Source organism: Candoia aspera, chromosome 8 (genome assembly GCF_035149785.1).
Source record: "Candoia aspera isolate rCanAsp1 chromosome 8, rCanAsp1.hap2, whole genome shotgun sequence".
Lineage (NCBI taxonomy): Eukaryota > Metazoa > Chordata > Lepidosauria > Squamata > Boidae > Candoia > Candoia aspera.
Window position 1 is genome coordinate 36,371,110 of NC_086160.1, and position 20,924 is coordinate 36,392,033.

General features: G+C 38.3%; 1 protein-coding gene across 1 annotated transcript in view; it reads right to left on the reverse strand.

The window, feature by feature from the left end:
* FHDC1 (FH2 domain containing 1) overlaps window positions 1-11,177 on the reverse strand; it is a 33,605-nt gene extending 22,428 nt beyond the window's left edge. Inside the window, exon 1 of the mRNA XM_063310105.1 lies at window positions 10,492-11,177. Coding sequence (XP_063166175.1) covers window positions 10,492-10,959 — 468 coding nt within the window. The 5' untranslated portion in view covers window positions 10,960-11,177. The remainder of the gene's footprint in view (window positions 1-10,491) is intronic.
* Window positions 11,178-20,924: the final 9,747 nt, after the last annotated feature.

Consider the following 20,924-nt stretch of genomic DNA (forward strand, 5'->3'; position numbering starts at 1 on the left):
CTGTAAGTATTGTACTTAAAATACAGTATTACTTTTAACCAAGAAAATGCCCAATTCATTTCTTTCCTTTTCTTCTTCCACCCGATGAATTTTAAGCAGGCCTGTCTTACCAGTGCAATAATACACTTTAAAGGGTCTATTTAAACCCCATTACATCTTCATAATGGTAATTAACTTCTATCAAGAATAAACAGGTGCATAGTGGATGGAGCGATAACACTTCAATAGCGGTATGTGGCTGTGGAAGCCCTTCTTTTGGAAGGATCATCAGGCACTTATAAGGAACACTTTTCAGTGTCAGGCAAGTCCTCTTTGTTCTTCCATTGATTAACATTGTATTTTGTTTATACCCTAACAGCACACAACTTTTTACAGTTATACTAATTAATAGTTCATTTTACCTCATACACACAAGCTTTGCATGTTATGAAAGATAAAAAGAGTTGAAACTAGAGAAAAATAACTGTATTGAAGATCGTTCTAGTACATATTCCCGAAGACTTTACAGAAGCACTCAGATTGACATGCTGGTTCTCTGTGCTATGTTAACCGTGCCTTGTATTTTTCACCAGAATTACCTGGATACATTGGGTCAAGAATCCATTTAATTCTACAAAAAGCAATCAGACCTTATAAAGTTTGTCAGATAGTTAAAGAACGAGACTTATGCTTCTCCTACATATAATTTAAAACCAGTTTTTCCCAGAGAATTATCAAGCTGCTACCCAACCAATTAACCCCCAAGGATACTTATACATTTGCCAACCCAGTGTTTTGGCAGGAATATAGCTGAATCCTGATGCTGATTTGTACATCATCAAGGCATTATTCATGGTGTCTGTTGCTCTCATATTTGCTTAATTCTTTAGCATCTCAGCTGATGACAGAACAGGCCTGATGTGTGCTTAGAGCTAAACAGAGGTGGACCTGGTTAACATTTGATGAGACCTTCAGAGAACTCCAGGGCAGTAGTTAGAAGTTGAAAAACATTCCAGAGGATGGCAGTGCCAAACCACTTCTATACCATTGTCTTTAAATACACACAGACCACAGATATGTCCATCTAGTCAGCCGGAGTTGAGTTTAGCCCAAGAGCATCTTTATTTTTAGCGTCCAGTGAAATGGCAGCATTTAGCTCTCCCTGGCTGATCTCAGAAAACTAGACAGGGTCATCTCTGGTTAATACTTGAATGGGAGACTACCAGGAATAGCAGGGTAATAGGGTAGTCTGACAGTTAAACCACATCCCAAAAAGCAAACCACTTCTGTATTGTTGCTAAGACAAGTGCATGGGCATGCCCATGGAGTCACTAGGAGGTAAGCTGTATCTGAAGACTTTAAGCCTTTTAACATAGTTTTAGTATTGACACACTCAAATGCAATAACGTAGCCAAAAACTTCCAAAGTTTCCTTATATTTCTTACGATTAATATATTGATTCCTCTGTCTTGCTCCATTCTGAGCAAAACGTCAAAAGCAACAAAACTTTTGGTGTTTGGTTTGGTGTTGAAATAAAGCCAAGCTACTCTAGGCACTAGGCATAAGTTGTGTTCCTTGTTTTTTCATGTTCCCTTGCCTCCCAGCTGCAGCCTTTAGCTCAGTACTGACTCAAGATTGATCGGCCTCAGACCATTCTATGATCCTTGTCCAACACTAACTCTGCTGTGTGCCTAACCTGCTTGTTTTCTTTATAATTTTCCTACTGTAGGCAAATAAGACAGAGAACCTTCATTTATGAACTTTACAGCACCAAAGCTTTACTTGCCAGCAATTTTGGCAGGCTCCTTCCCTTCTCTCCAAGGCTCCCTCCCCTCCCCTCCCCCTAGGCCATGACCCTTTGCTTCCAAACAAAAAGTTCACCCCTAAGATAAAAGTAAGCCTTATCTGCATTCAAAAGGCTAAGTAGAGAGAAGAACTCTTCAAGGCTTTAACAGAGTTTCCCTAAAAGCCTCATCCTAGAATGTATATGGGGACCTTTCTTAGGACAGCTGCTACTAGGGAATGATGAAGTCAACCCTCCCATCAGCAATTTGAACTAATCCATTCTTGAAAATCCTCCCTTGCACTGGAGTGAAAACATAGTTGCAAAATTTATGTGAGAGTTTGTGAGAATGTGATGTATACATTTTGAGATAGGAAATCACACTGGAACGTGCACGTTCTTAGTGGGGTCTCCCTACCTACTCTGAGATGTGTCTATCCCCATCCCAGGGATGCATCCTCCAGACATGTTTGTCTCCTCAGTTCATGACCCAACTCTTGCTTAGGTATCTATTTGGTGCATACACTCAGGGAAAAAAAGCTTTACTTCTTCCATCACCATGAGAGAAAGTTGTGTTTTGATTGCACTTGGTTCTCCCTAAATGGTTTAAGCGTCTGCCATATTTAAATTCATACTCAAATGTTGAGATGCACAATGGCAGCATACCTTTCCATTAATAGCTTACGTTCTATTTCTCAGGATTCGAGCTTTTCTGCAATTTAGCAACTCTGTTGATATTTTCATAGGGCCTCCTTCCATGGCTTAGTTGGCAAGTGAAGACTGTCCACATATTAGACCAGGAGTCCCAAACGCTTTGGGAATTTGGAGGGCTCCCTTAAAAAATGCCTGTCACAGTGGAAACATGCAATTCCACCACCTGCTCTAGTCTTCTAGTGTGCTCCACTTAATGTTGCCTTTTTCTCTGGAAAGAGGGACACAATTCTAAGAGCACTGGACTGCTATCCCCACCATTTTTATTCTTTAAGAATACCTCTAGAACCAATAAATATTCTTGGAATTAAATTATGTTTGAGGCTGGCCCTTTGTCTGCAGCTTGCTAGCTTTCCTTTAAAAAAACTAAAAGAACCTAAACAAATAAAAAGCATACAAGCCTGACAGAATCCAAGGAAGGTATTCAGCAGGGCACGGGGAGCAGGGCGTACCATGCTGACAACCCTGATAAAAAGCCATTTCTAGAAAATTTTAATTGCTTTCTATACAGTAATACATTTGTTTTATGAAATGTCTGCCACTCCGTACTTGAGTAGTTATTTGATCTAATTATTTCCTGCTTATTGAAATATAGTGCCAAATCTGTGTGCGTGTGTGTGTGTACACATACAGTACATAGATAGAGATAGAGATGTAACTATTTCTGTAAATGGAAGACAGGGCAGTTGCCTCATTTTTATATACCTGTGCCTGAGGTAACAACTCAAGGCAGGGTGCTTTAGAAAATAAGAATTTCAAAACAGAAATTAATATGTCAGACTCTGTATGCTTTAGATGAACTCTCTTAGTACCTGGCCATGGCCTAATTAGCATTCTTAGATTAAGAATGCCATGGGGATGTAGTGTGTGTAAGGGGGTCCTTTCACCAGCACTGAGAACTCTTCCATTAAAATGGTAATGATATTCCATTAAAATACCAGATCCCTATATTTAAAAAGTAGGAATTATCAGTGCTCAGGGCCAATTTTGAAGTTATCAGAATGTTTATGCATGCATGAAAACAACCACTGTTTTCTGTCCTTTCTCATTCTCTCACACTCACTTAGGCGCATACCAGTTTAAAGCACATCTTTTCTTTAGCAAACGTACATCTATGGTCTGATCATGAAAAAGCTGCAACAAACTTATGTGGGAAGGGGAAAGGGATCCATCTGTTCTACAGCCATTATATTTACCACACTTGCACTAATGAGGATTGCAACTATTTTGCTCATCCACAAGCAGTCGATCACCAAATATTCTCTCTGCAGCACTGTCAGTACAGTATTAACAGGCAAAACTTCAGAACCACCAAGCACCCAACATGAAGGAGCACAGAAAAGAAGGAGACAAGGACAAAAGTTAAAACCTGTAAAGTCACTTTATAAAGTACATAGCAATTATAATCTGTCCTATTACACATAGATGCCACATTTTATCACTCTGAAGTCCTGTTAGCATTCTTGACAACTATGATTTTAAGACCAGAAACAGTTTTTAAAACATCTCTTATCTTCTAAATAAAAGCCATATACAATGAACCAAAATAAAATGATGATAAAGAAAATAGTTAAGTCATTTCTATTAAACTATGAAGCAGACTTTAATTTTACTTAATCTGCAAATTAACCCATCAAACCCTTTTCTGATTTCTGGCAGAGAAAATGCACTGTCTGAAAAGTGTTAAAAGTGTTCCACTATAGTACACCTTTCATGTATTTTTGAAGCCAAACTCAAGGATTTGCCTCTCTGTAGCTCACTTCTGAACACTACTCTCTCCCAATTTTTAAAAATTTGGACTAACTCTACCAATCTCTTTTGATTTACCAAGTGCCATATTTCCTCAGCTTCTTGCTATCACCTTACATTCTGATAACCATCTGAAGTTAGTTATCTGGGAGAAGTTTGAGTTGGTCAATCCTAAGGAAGTGGACAGGGTCCTTCTGGTTGTGAGCTTAGCCATCTGTGTCCTGGACCCCTGCCGCCCAATTGGTCAAAGCCTCCTGGGAATTGGTATGTGGTTGGATCCAAGCAGTGGTTAATGCTTCTTTGTGGGAGGATGTGTACCCCCTTCTTAAGAGACTATCCTTGAACCCAGCAGTGTTGGATTACTTTTGTCCAGTCTCCAAGGGAAGGTTGTTGAGAGGATGGTTGGCTCTCAGCTGCAGAGAGCCCTGGATTAAGGGGATTATCTTGACCCTTTTCAGGCTCAGTTCAGGCTGGGTTGAAGTATGGAGTACAGTATGGAGACAGCATTGGTCACGCTTGTGGATGACCTCTGGAGGGCTCGAGACAGAGGTGGTGCAACCATTCTGGTCTTCCTGGCTGTCATGGCAGCTTTTGATACCATTGACCACAGCACCTTCTGGACTGGTTTCAGGGACTGGAAGGCACTGTTTTGCAGTGGTTGTTCTCTTTCCTCTGCAGCTGGTTCAAGTTGGTGTTGATGGGGTAGGAAAGAGGTTTGGTGCTAGGCCCCTGCAATGTGGAGGGCCTTAGGACTCTGGTCTTTCACCACTCCTCTTTAACGTGTACATGAAACTGCTGGGTGATGTCATTCAACAGCAAGGAGTGCAGTATCACCAGTATGCTGATGATACCCAATTATGCTTCCACCCATAGCTGAGCAGACAGTGCTGTTTTGGTGCTGATCTGGTGCCTGGAGGCTGTAAAGGTCTGGATGTGGAGAAACCAGCTCTGATGCAACTCAAGCAAAACAGAGTGGCTTTGGGTTTTGTTTCCCCTGGATCTGGTGATGTGTTATCTGTGAGTATCAGTGGGATAGCATTTACCCGGACAATGCTGGTATGCAATATGGTGATCCTCCTGCACTTGTGGCTCCTGCTGGAGGATCAGGTGGCAGACATGGCTAGGAGGGCCTTTGCTCAGATACAACTTATGCACCAATTGTGCCCATTCATGGACCAGAAGGCCTTGCTCATGGTCACTCAAGCCTTGGTAACTTCCTGGTTGGACTACTACAATGTGTTCCACATGGGGCTACCTTTGAAGACCACCTGGAAGTTATAACTGGTCCAGAATGCGGTGGCATATACAGTTTTGGGCTCTCCTCAGTTTGCCCATATCACACTACTGTTGCATGAGCTGCACTGGTTTCCAGTTTTTTTCCAGGTATAATTCAAGATGCTCATTATTTTCTTCAAGGCCTATATGGCACGGGACCATATTATTTGCATGACCGCCTCTCCCTGCCTGCTCAATACCAGGTCAGATAGGGTCCCTTCCTTTAAATGCTGCCATCTAGTAGACCTAGGAATTGTTTCTATAGGTGCCCCTGACTTCTGGAACACCCTTCCCCCTGGAATCTGGAAGGTCCCTACTCTTTCAGCCTTCTGAAAATCCATAAAGGGCAGGTTTTTACCTCAGGTGTTGGGATAGGGCGTGACTGGAGTCTGGGAATTGTATTGCTCAATGAATTGGAGACTATTAAGATGCCAGGTTTTTGATTTTACCGTTTCTTTGGTTTTTATTATTATTGTGAGCAACCCAGAATCATGTTTCATAGAATGGGCAGCCATATCTTTTTAAATAGATAGATTCTTCAGAAAGTCAGACAGGGAAGAGGACAATTCTATTCCGCACATTAGAAAAAATGTCAAAACAGCTAAACACTTCCAGTGGCATTCTTCCCTAGATGGAGAATATGAATTCTGAAAGAAAGTTTGGAATCGAATATATAGCTCTGTAAACAGATTCTCACTTCATACATTTTATCATAATAACCCCCACTTTTGATTCCATAATATAAGCATGCATTCTTCCAGGTAGCAAAATAGGAGTGTAACCTTTTTCAGCCACACGCTGAACCAGATCCAAGTTCTGGTATGACTCCTGCCTACTCACAGCAACTTTGCCTGCCACCTCGAAGCTTTAGAGAGCGGTAAGTTTCCTTTCTGAATGAGGCAAGCTCTGGTGAAGGTACTTCATGGTGCTCCGCTCACAGAAGGCACTTTCTGGCATTTTCAGTCATGCTTCTCCCATAACCTACTCCTTTCTGCAAGATGACCCCATTCAATCTGTATATAACATTTGGGAAAGACAAAGTGATTCTATAGAGAACAGAGAGCAAAGTAATTAATTTTGAACAGTCCCATTCTAAATTTGGGTTTTTAAGTTGCACTAATACACAAGCTCTCTTTGGTTCTCTAGCAGCCTCTAAAGCATTATACATTAAAGATTGTCAAATTCAACTGGAAAGTTTTGTAATTAATTTCTAAGATGGTGTTTCTCCTCTTCCAAACCATTCCCTTCCTCCATAAAAAAGTATCTACCGACCAGTCTTCCTTATATCTGCAGTATGCACCTTTAACAAAATGCTGTGAGCATTCATAGTTATTCTGACTATGCCTTCATTGCGGTAAGTTCTCTTCTTCTGCACAAACATAACTCATATTGTAATCAGCTGATTAAACTCTTGGAGCCTTCATTTAGACGATACCTTCACTAACCATTCAATGGATAAACATTGGATAAAGGTACATTTTAAAAACCTTATGTCCTAACAGTCAGGAACCACGCTGAGACAAGGAACAGGTCTCTAGTGTTTTATTACTGCTACATTAGACAGAAAATCCTAACAAACTGAAGAAGCGTGGGAAAAACCCAGACAGATAAACCCCAAAAGTCAAGGCGGGTCTGATCTGTGTCTCTTTGAATGGCTGCTCAACTCCTCACTACTACGCATGCATTTTCCCCCCTGGATAGGGGCCCCCTCCTGCTCACCATCAGTACTCATGACACCTTACTTCTTAGAAAAGCTAAATCAGAGTAAGATTTTTATTCCTTTCTTACTATTGGGAGGTTGGTTCCTCCTTTATAATGGTTTAGTTTTTTCCTATGTGATTACTCTCAGCTAGGAATTGAAAGTATCACTAGAACTTCTAATGTGATCTCTTATGGAAACGTTTCCTGGGAACGGGAAGAACGAAGGAAGATTGTGACTGGCCACAGCCAACCAGCACTCTGTGGCAGCCACTTTTCTCAAAGTTCAACAGTGCTGAGGTACAATATGAATACTTTCTAGAAAGCCCTACTGAAATACACACCTATCTTCTCTTTTAGCCTACACATGCTTAGATACTTCAGAAACAGGCTAGTTCACAGGTCCTAGTAAGCCATAGTTCAACTGTTTTTTTTTAATAAACCACAATTGGCTGAGTTAGTACAACACACTAAGCATAAAGCATGGCTTGCAAACCACAATAATTCCATCCAGAGAAATGCTACGTCAGAAAGCTATTATTAGGACATAGTGCAAAGCATGAACTGGAATCACTGCTGCAGATCATCTTCTGCCACATATTTACCAGTTCTTAATTGCAGATTTTTCATTGGTATGGATTTTATTTAACAACAGATAGAAAACTTTTTATAGCTTTGTTCTTACATTATAATTGAAATATCAATATAAAGTATCAGACCACATTCTATGGAATAATACAGTTTTCCTATCTGTATTCCTTTCCTACAGCTTTCCAGATACATTGAACGTGAACTCCTATAATTCCTGGCCAACACAGTCAACTGAAATAACACCATGTGACATTTATAGACCTCATCCAGAATAAAGTGCTTTCATGGTATTTGCTAAACTCAATGAAAAGCTCTTAGATATCGGCCTCTCAATAAATAGTGGTCAGTTTGGACTAACAATGCCAATGTACACATTGCTACAGTTACACATATACATTCTTTCCCCTCTCTTTCAGCCTTAACCAAAGTATGAGTTTAAACCGTATCAATTCCTTTGCCATCTAATATTAATTGCTATATAATAACAGTCACTACTTTCCAGTAGTTTTTAAAAATTTACTTGTTAGAAGCTTTCTTCTCATGTATTGCTATATGCTTAAATATGTCTTTTCTAAGAACCCACATCATTTTTAAAAATTATGCCTGTACACTATCCTAGGAAAACATTAGCAATGTTCTGTAAGTCAGTGGGTAAATGTAAGCATTACTATTGTGTTGAAATGGAAAGAAGTGAAAGGGACAGCATAGATTTAAAAAAAAATTATAACTCCCATGAATATTTATGATAAGCATACAATATCAAGTAGGGTGCTTTCTTCTAACACATCACATTTGATAAGTATTATACAATGAGATTCTCTCCCGCCACTTTTCAAAATGTACTGTTCTTTTGTGGCTTATGTCTTTTAAATGTATACATTTATCTCAAGTTGCCTTAGATCTATTTGGTGAAAGTAGTTAAATGGGTTTTAACGTTTTAGATGTCTCTACTCTCCTACAGTATTATTGGAACTTCAGTATGCTTACTCAGAAGGAAGTTCATTGAGCTCAAAGGAGTCCAATCAGTAGTACACATTATTAGGATTGCAATTTTAATTTTAAAAAGCAAGAGCTCAGCCCCGTTTATGAGGAGGGAAAAATAAACCCAAAAGCATTTTAAAGCAGTATTTTTATAAAAAACAAGCTAGTAGAAGGAGATCTAACACATAGTGCATTAGCCCAGTGTTGAATTAAAAAAGGTTAAGTTTCACTGAGATGGGGCAAGAAATATGATAAAGGACAGAAAGGAAAATATGGAGAGTAGAATTCAATAGCCAGAATTATCAACAAGGCGCAGGTTCCATATGCTTGTTGTTCTATTTTACATGGCAAAAGGGAAGTGCAGTTCCCAGTGAGCAAGACAAGGCTGGTCTTTTTCGGTAGCTACAATTAAAATGACAAGAAAGAATGAAGAACCAGCAAGGTTTCTATTTTAACATTATACTTGTCCTGCACTTCCTAGTGTTTGGGATTTATTCTGGTTCTGTGCTTGCTGGCACAAGGACAGAGCAATAACAAAACTATACCTACTATTTCCAAGTCAGACCTAAAAAGGAGACATGGAACTGTGTTGTTAGCTTTTGGGCCAGGCTGGAATTCAGGCTACAGAAGGCTCTGCTGGACAGCCTTCTAATAAAGGAAAGTAGAAAACAGAAACCATGCAGGAGCAGCCCCAGCCCTGCCCCCACACCCCAACTTGGAAATGTTCTTGGAGGAAGAGTTTGTTTTCTGGCATCTCAGTCCAAGCCCACAGCTAGAGAAGTCCACATTTTGACTTGGCAACATCAGTCTGCATTTCTGAGATGTAGCAGCAGGCAGCTCAAGGACCAGACTTTTTTTTTATCTTGCAGAGGTAAAACAGTTTGGGTAAGCCAATACTGAAACTCTGACAGCAGACTAGTGCAAAGTCTGGCAATCCCAATTTGAGACATGCAGCCATAAACCAGTCTCTGCCTTCATGAGGACTAGAAGCATGTCTTTTTAAATGAAAGATGACCTTCAAGTTTGTAAATATTTTGTTCAGCAGAATCCTTTAAACATAGTCCTAAAAAGATTGTAGGGTATGTAATTCTAGTAAATGCAAGGCATGCTTTTTTCAAATGCTTGGTTACTGTAAGGATGTGCAAATTGATTACCACTCTAAAATTTGTGATGACAATGCAATCTGTATTAATTATATATTAAGGCAATCACGTCTGATAATTTGAAAAAGGGTGACATTTCTTACATAGAAGATTCAACTCAATTCAAAAATGTTAGGAAGAAATTTTTCTACCCATAGGTTCTACAAAGTCTTCTTCCTTCTATATGTTTTCAAAGGCTCACTGAAGACAATATTAAGTTACACAAATCAAATAATTTTACTTCATTGCCATAAACTTTAATGCTATGTGTGATTACTGCTGTTATTTGGCATATATGACATTTAGACAAAGTCCAATTTTCTTCTCCATCAGAGTCAGATTATAGTACAAAAGAGGGAACAAGGCAAACCAGGCTTGCACAAATGTGTGCCCTCCAGCTATGTTGTACAACAACCCCAATCATCGCTAGCCACCAGGAATAGTGGCTAGCTGAAGGTTGATGAGAGTGGCAGCTGAGCACATCTAGAAGGCATGGAAGGCAAGTATCACCCACTAATATCCAGCCAATAGACTGCCTTTAACAAAAAGTCAAGCATTGCTTCTTTCCATGTTCATGCTTACCTCTTGTTTGGAATCTTTAAATGACCTTCTTAAAGCTCTGCTTCTGGATTCTAGAGGTGTAGCTTCTTCTTGCTGGCCAAAGAATTCCTCAATTGTCTTTGTGTCAATTTGGTAGTTCTGCTTAGCACTAATAGTCCAGATATTGTTTTTACCACGGACTTGTTCTTCAGGGATCGTTCTCCAAAAGAAACTGCGTATTCGTTTCTTCTTGCTCAGGTGGCCATGTCCATTTAGCAGTTGTGGTGCTGAAGATCTGCTTATTATGGGAGGAGGAGGGGGTGGCGGTGGTGGCACTCCTGCTGATGAAGGAAATCCAGCTTCTATGGACAGACATGGTAGAGGGGGGGCTGGGGGTGGGGGTGGTTGCTCTTCTGGTTCGTTGGTATCCCCAATCATTAATCCAGCTTCAGCTGAAATTGCTCCATTTTCCTTATCATTCACCAAGGAGACACAATTCATAACATGCATTTTATAATCTCTCTCCAAGGAGAGACAGTCTTACTTCGTGGATGTGCATATAATATTCAACAGCTGAACAACATCTGACTTGCTCATCAAAATTTTGGTCCACCATCAATCAATGAGATTCAAGAGACCCATGTTCACCTCTGAAATCTGTAATAACATACAAAAGAAAAACAGGAAGGCTAGGTCAATTTTTTTGCAAATATGAAAAAGGGTATGGCTGAAGCACCGATTTGTAGGTTATATTCAAATTAAACCACCAATCCAGACATGCCAATTACTAACTCCACTTTATACCTATTGTAATGCAACAGCCAACCTGAGTTTTGTAAACAACACAATCAGAAGCCATTGTTCATAATCATGCCCAAAGCTTCTCCATAACTTGATGTACGTTGGACATTGGTACCTCATATGAAACAGCAATAAAAAAACTATATGGGTTTATTGTGCAAAAAGTGAAAGTGCCAAGACATTTAAGCTTTTCATCTCTCTCTCTCCATATATATATATACATACATACATACATACATACATACATACATACATATAGTGCAAGTACAACTTTTGCAAGGACGTATATTAACCATACACCATGTTGAGCAGACTTACAACATTTTTAGCCTATATGTTATATTTTTACTCTATTTATATTTAAAACTGAACTACTTGGCTCTAACACTAATTTAACTGCAACCCACAATAACAACTTTAAGGGCTAATCCACACTTCCTGCTTGCTCCAGTGTGTGGACAGGCCACTGCCATTTTACTAGGGCAGGAATGGATGATGTCCTCCTTAGCCTGCCCAAAGCAACTCAGAAAGCACTCTCCAGCTGAGCATCCTTACTCTGCATCAAATCTGGTGGTTTTCTCCTCCACTAGTGCAAGCAGGCCAGCCTCTGGCTGCACCTCATTCCATCTTACCTAACTCCTCCACTCCAGGCGGCTGGTGTGTGCTCTGGCAGGCAACTCCCTTAGTCCCCACTCTCTGCCTTCAATGACCCTTTTGTCCTGGGCTGCTTGGCTGGCTGCCTGCCATGAAAGGATGGATCTTTATTTTGCTGGTATATTTTGTTCCAGATTCAGTAGGGGAACAGTTAAATTCTGGCTAGTTTTGTTTATCTGTTTTAATAGGTTCAGCAGAGGAAGGATGAAAAACTTATGTTACTGTTTGAAGTCAGCAAGAATTTTGCCATGTTTCCCCTTCCAGACCCAGGGGGCAAGGCGACCAGCAAAAGCATTGATGTTTTTTTCACCAGGTCTCCAAACACATGCCTGCAGAAGGGAGACCAATTGGTATATACTGTGCTAGTATGGGAAGGGAAGAAAAAGAAGCAGGGTTAGCCATAGTCCATACAGAACACAAGCCATCACCATGACCAAAGTGGAGGAAGGGGGCTGAAATCCAGAAAAGGATTTCTCAAGCCAGCATCATTTACCCATGGGCAGTAAGTGACTGAAGGCTGCAGTGTGGAAAAAAATTAAACTGAGCTAATGTAAAACATTTGCAGTGCCCTAGGCTTCTGCCCAAATCAATCACACCTATACTTATCTTATATGGGCTGCATCACAAGGTTTGGTATAATGATTTGACCACTGCAGATTAACACTGTTATTATCATTAACACAGTAGGTGTTAGGCTACAGTAGCAACACACGCTTTACTTACTACCTTGTGCTATTTTTAATTCCTACCCTTCAATTCAATTCAATAGATTGTCATGGAGAAAATCTATCAAGTGGGCACTAGGAATCGAAAACGACTTGATGGCACATAAGCAATCACAATTCAATTCAATTCATTTATCAAGGTTATATAGCTGCCCATTTCACTTGCATATGATTCTGGGCAGCGTACACAATTAAAATTCACTTGGCTACTTCTCAAAAGTTTGCTATAGGGGCTTAGTGACAAAAAGAAAACAATAGCTACATTGTTTGTTTTTTAATCCATTGAATCGTATCTGATTCTCAGAGACTGCCTGCACAAGTCCCTGAAGTTTTCTCGGCAAGATTTTTGGAAGTGGTTTGCCATTGCCTTCTTCCTAGGGCTGAGAGTGCGTGACTGGCCCAAGGTCACCCAGCTGGCTTTGTGCCTAAGGCAGGACTAGAACTCATGGTCTCCTGATTTCTAGCCTGGTGCCTTAACCACTACACCAAACTCCTTCTCTACATTGGTACATTGTGTTAATTTAAATTTATAAATAATTTTGGCTTATTGTGAACCAATATTCTTTCACTTGAATGGCTAAGCAATCCTTCATGGTTCCAACCATTGTTTGTTCGATGTTATATGTGAAAGATGAACTTCTAAAAAAAAAACCTTTATGTCTGAAAAGGTACAACATATTAATTCTACTTGCATAGAATCAAACAGGTCATTCACAGAAAGCCATGTTTTTTATATAATTCTGGTTTACTTTGACTTTTGTGTCAAGCTTTTCTGAACTGTGTTTACTGTTCAGCAAATCTGCATGTATACCATCAATATATTCTCTACATTTGCCAAGTTAATTCACTACCTGCTCTTTGCTAGGAAACCTTTATATCTTGTTTCAGAATAGAAAAATTAAATTTGAACGATCTAGATTAAAATCAATTTACTGTAATGGGTTCACATGGCATGCTTATTATTATTAATAAGCATGCCATATGAAACAAACATTGATTTTAATCTAGACAGTTTAATTAACAAACCATGATTAAAATGCCTTTTTTATTATTATTAATATAAACCACAACCAGTTTGATTCATGTATCACATTAAACCAAATCAAATGAACCACAATCATGGTTTATTGTGATGTGTACATTCAGTCATTATATACTTTTTCAGACTGATGGTTGTGTGGAATAGAGAAATTATCTTAAACATTTCTTCTGTGCAGAACCACAGATTGTGGTTCAGTAGGATTGTAGTCATGGAAATTAATATGAACTTTTACTGAATTATCACTTCTGTGGAATGTGAAAATCAAATATCATAGTTGAAACAATGTTTAAATTACTGATAAATGCCTCAAACTCTGTTTAGATTTATAGCAAAAGTCTCAGGGCATCCTGATTAATTTACCCATTTGTATCACAGGATTTGAAAACGTAAATTAAATTTGTTTATCCAAATACATTAGAACATCATTCTTTTTCTATTGCAGTACAGATAAATACCTTAGGCTGGAATACTTGGGTTGGTATTGTAACAACCATAAACAAATAATTAAATGCAAAGGAGAAGATGCGTAAGTACATAAATGTGCAAAGCTAAGTATTTACATAGGCAAACCAGTATGTCCAGATTATCTCATACTGAGATAATAGACATTCTAAAAGCTAGAACAACCTGTGTAATTGCACTTTATGATCTAGTAAGTAAATACAACATATACAGCAACTATTTTAGATATCATTTTTTGAAATTCAGTTTTCAAAATCTAAGCTAAAAAGCACAAATTCATTCTAACTGAACAAATGTTTCTTTTAAAGGTGCTTGCAGCAAAACCTAGTTGGATTGAAATGATTAATGGAAAAATATCGTATCACAAGCAGCTCTTAATCACAGGTTTGTTTGTAAATAAGATAATAAAACACAAAAGTCACAAAATTTTAAAATAGTACACAGAAAATGATTTAGGAAAAAATACATACAAAGGAAAGTAACATGCTAAATAAATAATGCAATTGTTAAGAACATTTGCAAATTAATCTAAAATAATGTAAATAAGAGTATTCCAAATTTGCTTTTTTAAAATATGTGTATGCAGTGTCAGCCCCAATTATGGAAGAAAAGTAAAGGTTTCAGGTATGTTTGGAATACATTGACCAGCCATTTTTAAAACACAGAAGAGCCCATTTTTGTCAGTATCTGGCAAAAAAAAAAAAAAAAAGACAAAGAATTTGAGAGTTTAGGACTGAAGCCTCATGGCAAGAATCAAATTATAAACCTTCAGCCAACCTTTCAACAAGGCATCCAGGAACTTCAATCAATTTCAGTACTCCACTCCATAAATTTAATAAATTTTATGATTGCTGTGAGATTTAAGTGAAGTAAGGATTTATACATATTTGATAAAGCTGAGTTTTTTCTTGCTACAATAAACTATGTTGTGACACAGAATTATGGAAATCATAATTCACACTCACACCATAAAGTTGTAGTTGTCAAGGCTTCAAGATACACTTCTATCAAAGATTTAGAGAAACACATGTCACAATATAAGCATTAATTACAGCTAAAAGACACACATTTTGACCTAACTGAAGGAAAGCAATAGTGTTGTCTCTTGCTAACCCTTTTATTCAATCATTTGTTCTTTATTGGCCTCTAACTTTATTATTGGCATGTACTGAGGTAAGGAGACAAAACAATTTACATTAACTACAGATACCATTATCAGTCAAACTACTTTTACCACATGAATAATTTTATTATTACACAAACCTATAGTGCTGCGTTATACACTCTTTGGTACATGACCCTTTTTCTATCAATACTGAGATCATCACAGCATTTTTTTTTCTTTTCATAGTCCCTCCCCTCCCCAAGTCGCACTATTCATTTTGTTATACTGAAGGAAGACTTTATGTAAAGTAGGTATGATATGGTAGCTTTCTCCAAATCAACGCTGCCTGAAGGATTATGGAGCTTGAAATCATTCATTCATTCATTCATTCATTCATTTGATTTGTATGGCTGCCCATCTTAAAACACAACTCTGGGCAGCTCATAACATAGGGTGGAGGGTGTGTTTTTTTTTAAGAGACTTGTTCTAAGTTAAGAATCTAGTGGAAGATGACATGGAAGTAACAAAATAAAGGTAGAATCCTTATCCCATGGTATTACAGCCAACATTCAAGTGCAAGACATAATGAAATATGGGATATATTATAATGACTAAGGAGGAGGTGCAAAGCTTATAGGTAAATTCATATTGTGATGAACAAAAAACTGCAGAGGCTTGACTAAACCACACAACACAGAAAGGGACATAAAGCCAATGACAGAATCTAGTGGAGAAAACAGCACTACTACTAAATTGCATTATCAGAACAATATGGCCCTTTATTAGAGGAATACAAAAGACTGGTAGGCCTTTAAATGTGATTTTTAAAAATGGAAATGTTTAAAATTAAATACTTTCCAGACAAAGGAAGCTACTTTCCAAAGTGTGGCAGATTGACATTTATTATGGACTGATGTTATTAAGCAATTCAAAAATCAGTATTTACTCTAATAAACAAATTGGTTTCCAGTGCTATAAAAAATTAAAGAGCCGATAAAACATCAAGTTGATATTCCCCACCTTCCCTCTTCTACTTACTTTCTATGCCTACAATCTCAAAATATTTGTGTGGTTGCCATAGAACCACTTTCTTCTGCAAAGAAACATGTAGGTGAACTTCCAGATTTGTATCAATCGATGAAATAACTTGGCAATTAACAGCAAGAGAACTGCCAATTCCAGAATATAATTGACAATGCAATATTTACATAATTTAACTGGGTTCTTATGATCCTGCTGGCTCCTGAATTAATCACAAGCCCTTTTTGAAAACAAGTGTGTTTGATACTAGATTGCTTATTCAGGAAACAATAAATGCGTACTCAGAATAATACATCTGATTTGGAACATATTTTCTTACAAAAGGAAACACCGAATATGTGAAGTTCCTGTGCACTAGACCAGCCAGTTCTTAAACAATGAAGATGTTTCTTAGGAAGTGACAATTCTAAATGCATCATGCACATGCATAACATTCACAAAAGCTCAGTAATCCCAAATTGCCACTTACATCCAAGGTAAACATGAATGCTACAAGCTGGTCTCTCTTCTAGCCATCAGTGAAGAAAGTAGGTAACGAGTGACCCAAAAGGAAGTGATTAATACACTCTTGCATTACCCTAATATGGACAGTGAGTAGATATATAAGGAAAACAAGAGATATGGAGCAGTCTTTTTAGCAGCATCACTTCAAGAAGTGGTGAAGCAAGAGAAATGAACATTAGTAACTTCATTTTATACATACAAGTTGTCCTGACTTAACTGAAATGAGGAGCAGTTAATAGAACCGTGAATAGAGTCTGCTGAAGTCAGGATCAATCTGTGCCTACAGCAACCTTGTCCCAAGCTGATGCTCTCAGAATGTGCTGGCCTATCTGTTTCATAATAATTGAGCCAGCAACAGCCATGCTGTTTGAGGTGATGGGAGCCATGGTCCAACACAACAACGGTAGGTCCCCAGTTTGGGAAAGCTGTGTAGAGAAATTACATTAGAGAAGTTGGGAAAAATTAAGCATAGAATTAAAAAAGGTAGGCAGAGCCAAAGACACCACCTAAAATAACACACCTCACCATCTAAGAGTTAAGAAAAAGTATGGTGCAAAGGAGGAAAACTGCATCATGGGATCTTGACTGTTATTGGAAAGAAGCACAACTGACAGGAAAATGTCTTGTCACCATCACCATTTTTCTTTGTAGAAGTATATTAACTGCAGCATTAAAACAATTTGGAAAGATTGCAGGTGCAGATGTACACATCTGGCTTTCACCTTCTCCACCAAGAAACACATTCCAAAACAGGCAGCAAATCACAGAGGCTCTATGACTTACAGGGTTTCAGCAGTGTGCCACACTACCCTTTATGCTGAATAAAAACTGTAGTGCATCAGACCCAAAGCCTATTTAGGCCAGAATTCTGTTTCCAAAATGATTAACCAGACACCTGCTCAAATAAATGACAATATTCCAGGAGAGGTTTTCTCCTCTTTCCCAGAAGTTGCATGGCCATCAAAAGAGGAGTAAATTAGAAAATATAACTTAATTTGACATACACTTTCAAGACTACTGACAGTTAGTCAAAATTAAACAGATGGACTGATAAGCATGCCACTTATAGAATTCCAACCAATGGTAATGTAATAACCAAACACTGGCATTAAATATCAATATTACTGGACTTTGTTTAAAGTTCCCAGTTTTAGATCCCTGTATCACCCCAGCTTCATATTTCACATGGTACTAATTTCAAGCAAAATTACACTTAATTTTTTTTTAATGATAACTTAGATAAAAATTTGGGAGATAAGTATCATTGCCTCTCACATAGAAATTTGAGGCTTTAACTACCCATTTTAAAGAAAAAGATACCCATTTAGCAGTAAAAGTAAAAATCAAATATTTTCAATACCATTAGATCAGTAGGATTTCAGAATTTTATTTGGAATATATTTCAATTCAGGTCAATTTTATTTTGGGCAAGTTTCTTTGGGAAAGAGATTTGTGTTGTCCCCTACAGCTTCCCCCCAGCTATCTACTCCCTTCTTATCGCTTCTGCTTTAAGTGAAGGTGTACACTTCACCTTGACATTGGATGGAAACCCAGCAATTGGGGAAGAAATTAAATGGGTTTATTTGAATACTGTCTTCTGACCAAGTGCTCACCTTGAGGCATATTCACACACAGTCCTTGCTAATTAAGAAAGACAAGACATATCACATGAGTATCTGAAAAGCTATTACGCAATTTGTTTCAGCAGATGTCTCCAGTTTATAATCTAGTGCAAGAATAAAACTGGAGGCTATTGCCACACACTTTGCTGGATGTGGGATTACATCCTGAACAACTAGTCTGAAGGAAACGAGTTTAAATCTGAAGAGGTCTTAGGGCCGGTTCCCACACAACCCTGGTGTTCAAGTTGCACAGGGGATAGGGTGTGGTACTGAGCTGCCTATAGACCCGGATTCACAAGAAAGGGTGTAAATGAGTAAATGTGTATGCCTAAGGCATACTCTCACAGCCCAATCGTATAAATCAGCTACACACCTGTGTTGTGCGCAAACTAATACTGAGAATTACTTTGCATGGAAAAATTAATGTGTCAGTATACTTTTCTAGAGAGGAACTGAGAGGTACAGAAGACCCCTCTTTAAATTATACCAGAAGTACAAACAGAGCTAGCCACTTCTACATCCTGCTGCTTCCTCTGAGGAAATGTGAATCCAACAGAAAGGTGAAGAAAGAATATCAGAAGCATCTAAAAGCAAATACCACTGCAAGTGTAGTTGCTGAACTGCAAATTCACCTGGCATCTCCAACAATAACCACCAGGGAGCCACACACAAAATGAGATATTTCTAAATATAAATTATCTAACTAATTTAAATTCGTAGAAATTCAAATAACTTACAATTAACACTGTAAAAATCCAGTCACACCTAAAAGCAGTAAGTCTCTAAGCAATCCACACTCACATCCAAGATAATAAAATAAGCTGAAATATGAAATATGCAGAGATATCATCACAATGGATAAAAAGTGTAATCAACTGGAATTCACATTGTAAGACAAGTTTCCATATCAGAATGGTGATGCTGGTAGCTTTCACATGCCACAAGCTTTCACCACAGTGCTCAGATGTCAGCATGTCAATGTTTTACTATCTACATAGTAATTCCCCTACAAAGAGGGGAGATTGAGCATCTAACCACAAATACTACAGCAGCAAATTCTGGAGTAGGAAGGCATTTGAAGGGCTGTTTTGTTTTGTTTTTTCCTTAAAGAGCAAACATGAGTTTATTGTATTTGGGACACAAAGAACACAGTCCTTATGTATTTATTAGGAAACAGTTCTAATTTCTATAGAAATGGCTTCCCCTTTAATGCAGAACATGCAATACGACCGTTAACTGTTTCTCCTTTGCAATCGCAATATTCCTTCCTGTGTCCAATCCATTGCTGAAACTTTCAGTTTCTTCAGGACTTAGATCACAATGCTAGGTTTCCTGCCAAATGGTATTTTTGCTCCAGCTAACATAACAACTGAAAATAAAGTAATGCAGGGAGACTGGAACAGGCACCTTCTGTTGTCTTTCATAATACAACTTCATAGCTAGCTATAAGGGCACATATCTTACAACGGTAAATTTTGGGCTGTACTCTCTCTTATGTCCCAACCAATGAATGGTCAGCATTGCACAGCCAAGCCATTTCTCTTCCTTTATGAATGAATTTAAATTATGCACCATTAGTACTTGATGGGGACAGCAGTGCTAAGGCATTCAGGCAAGAGAAATTTTAGTATCTGGAATAACCTTTATATATTTCATGAGACCATGAAAAATTTCACACTGAAAATTTCACTCTTTTTATAAATCAAACCAAGCATGCACAGTACATCTTAACAATTAAACCTAATGACTACTAGCAGCTAATACACAATTTAAGGTATTCTAAAAGCCTTTAGAATTTATATATTAGGAAAACAACCATTTGTTTTCACTCCACATTTTCCAAACTTAAGAGGTTTGCGTTCTGAGTTTTTAAGAGTGTGGGAGTAGGCACATGTGAATTTGGAATAATAAAACTTCCTTGTCCTTAGGAGACCACCCAAGAGGGGGCTATCCCCCATGTTACAGCAAGCTGATCATTTAAAAAAGAAGCTAACCTAAGTTTGTTCTAGTTCCCTTTCAATTAACAAGAGTAACACCTGAAATTTGGAACTTAAGAGACTAGTAGGTGCCTTATCTTGAATCTGTGTGATTAAAAACCGAAACAGAATCTACAAGGAGGATCCTGTGGGAATAAATTCCCTGCACACTACACACATCTCAGATCAATGGCTACAAAAAGGTGAAATGCCCATACCTCTATTACTCTCCAAGGTGCTAGCTGCTGCTGCTATTATTATTACTATTATGCTATTATGCTGCTTGCTTTGTTTCTGGACAAATCCTAAAAACGAGGGAGGAGACCAATTAAAAATAACATGCTCACTAGCAGGCAAGGTTGAAGCAAGATCAGAGGCAGTCGTCTCTGTAGAGGAGTGTTTCTCAACCTTGGGAACGTTAAGACGCATGGACTTCAACTCCCAGAATTAACTCCCAGAATTTCAACTCCCCATAGCTGGCTGGGGAATTCTGGGAGTTGAAGTCCACACGCCTTTAAGTTCCCAAGGTTGAGAAACACTGCT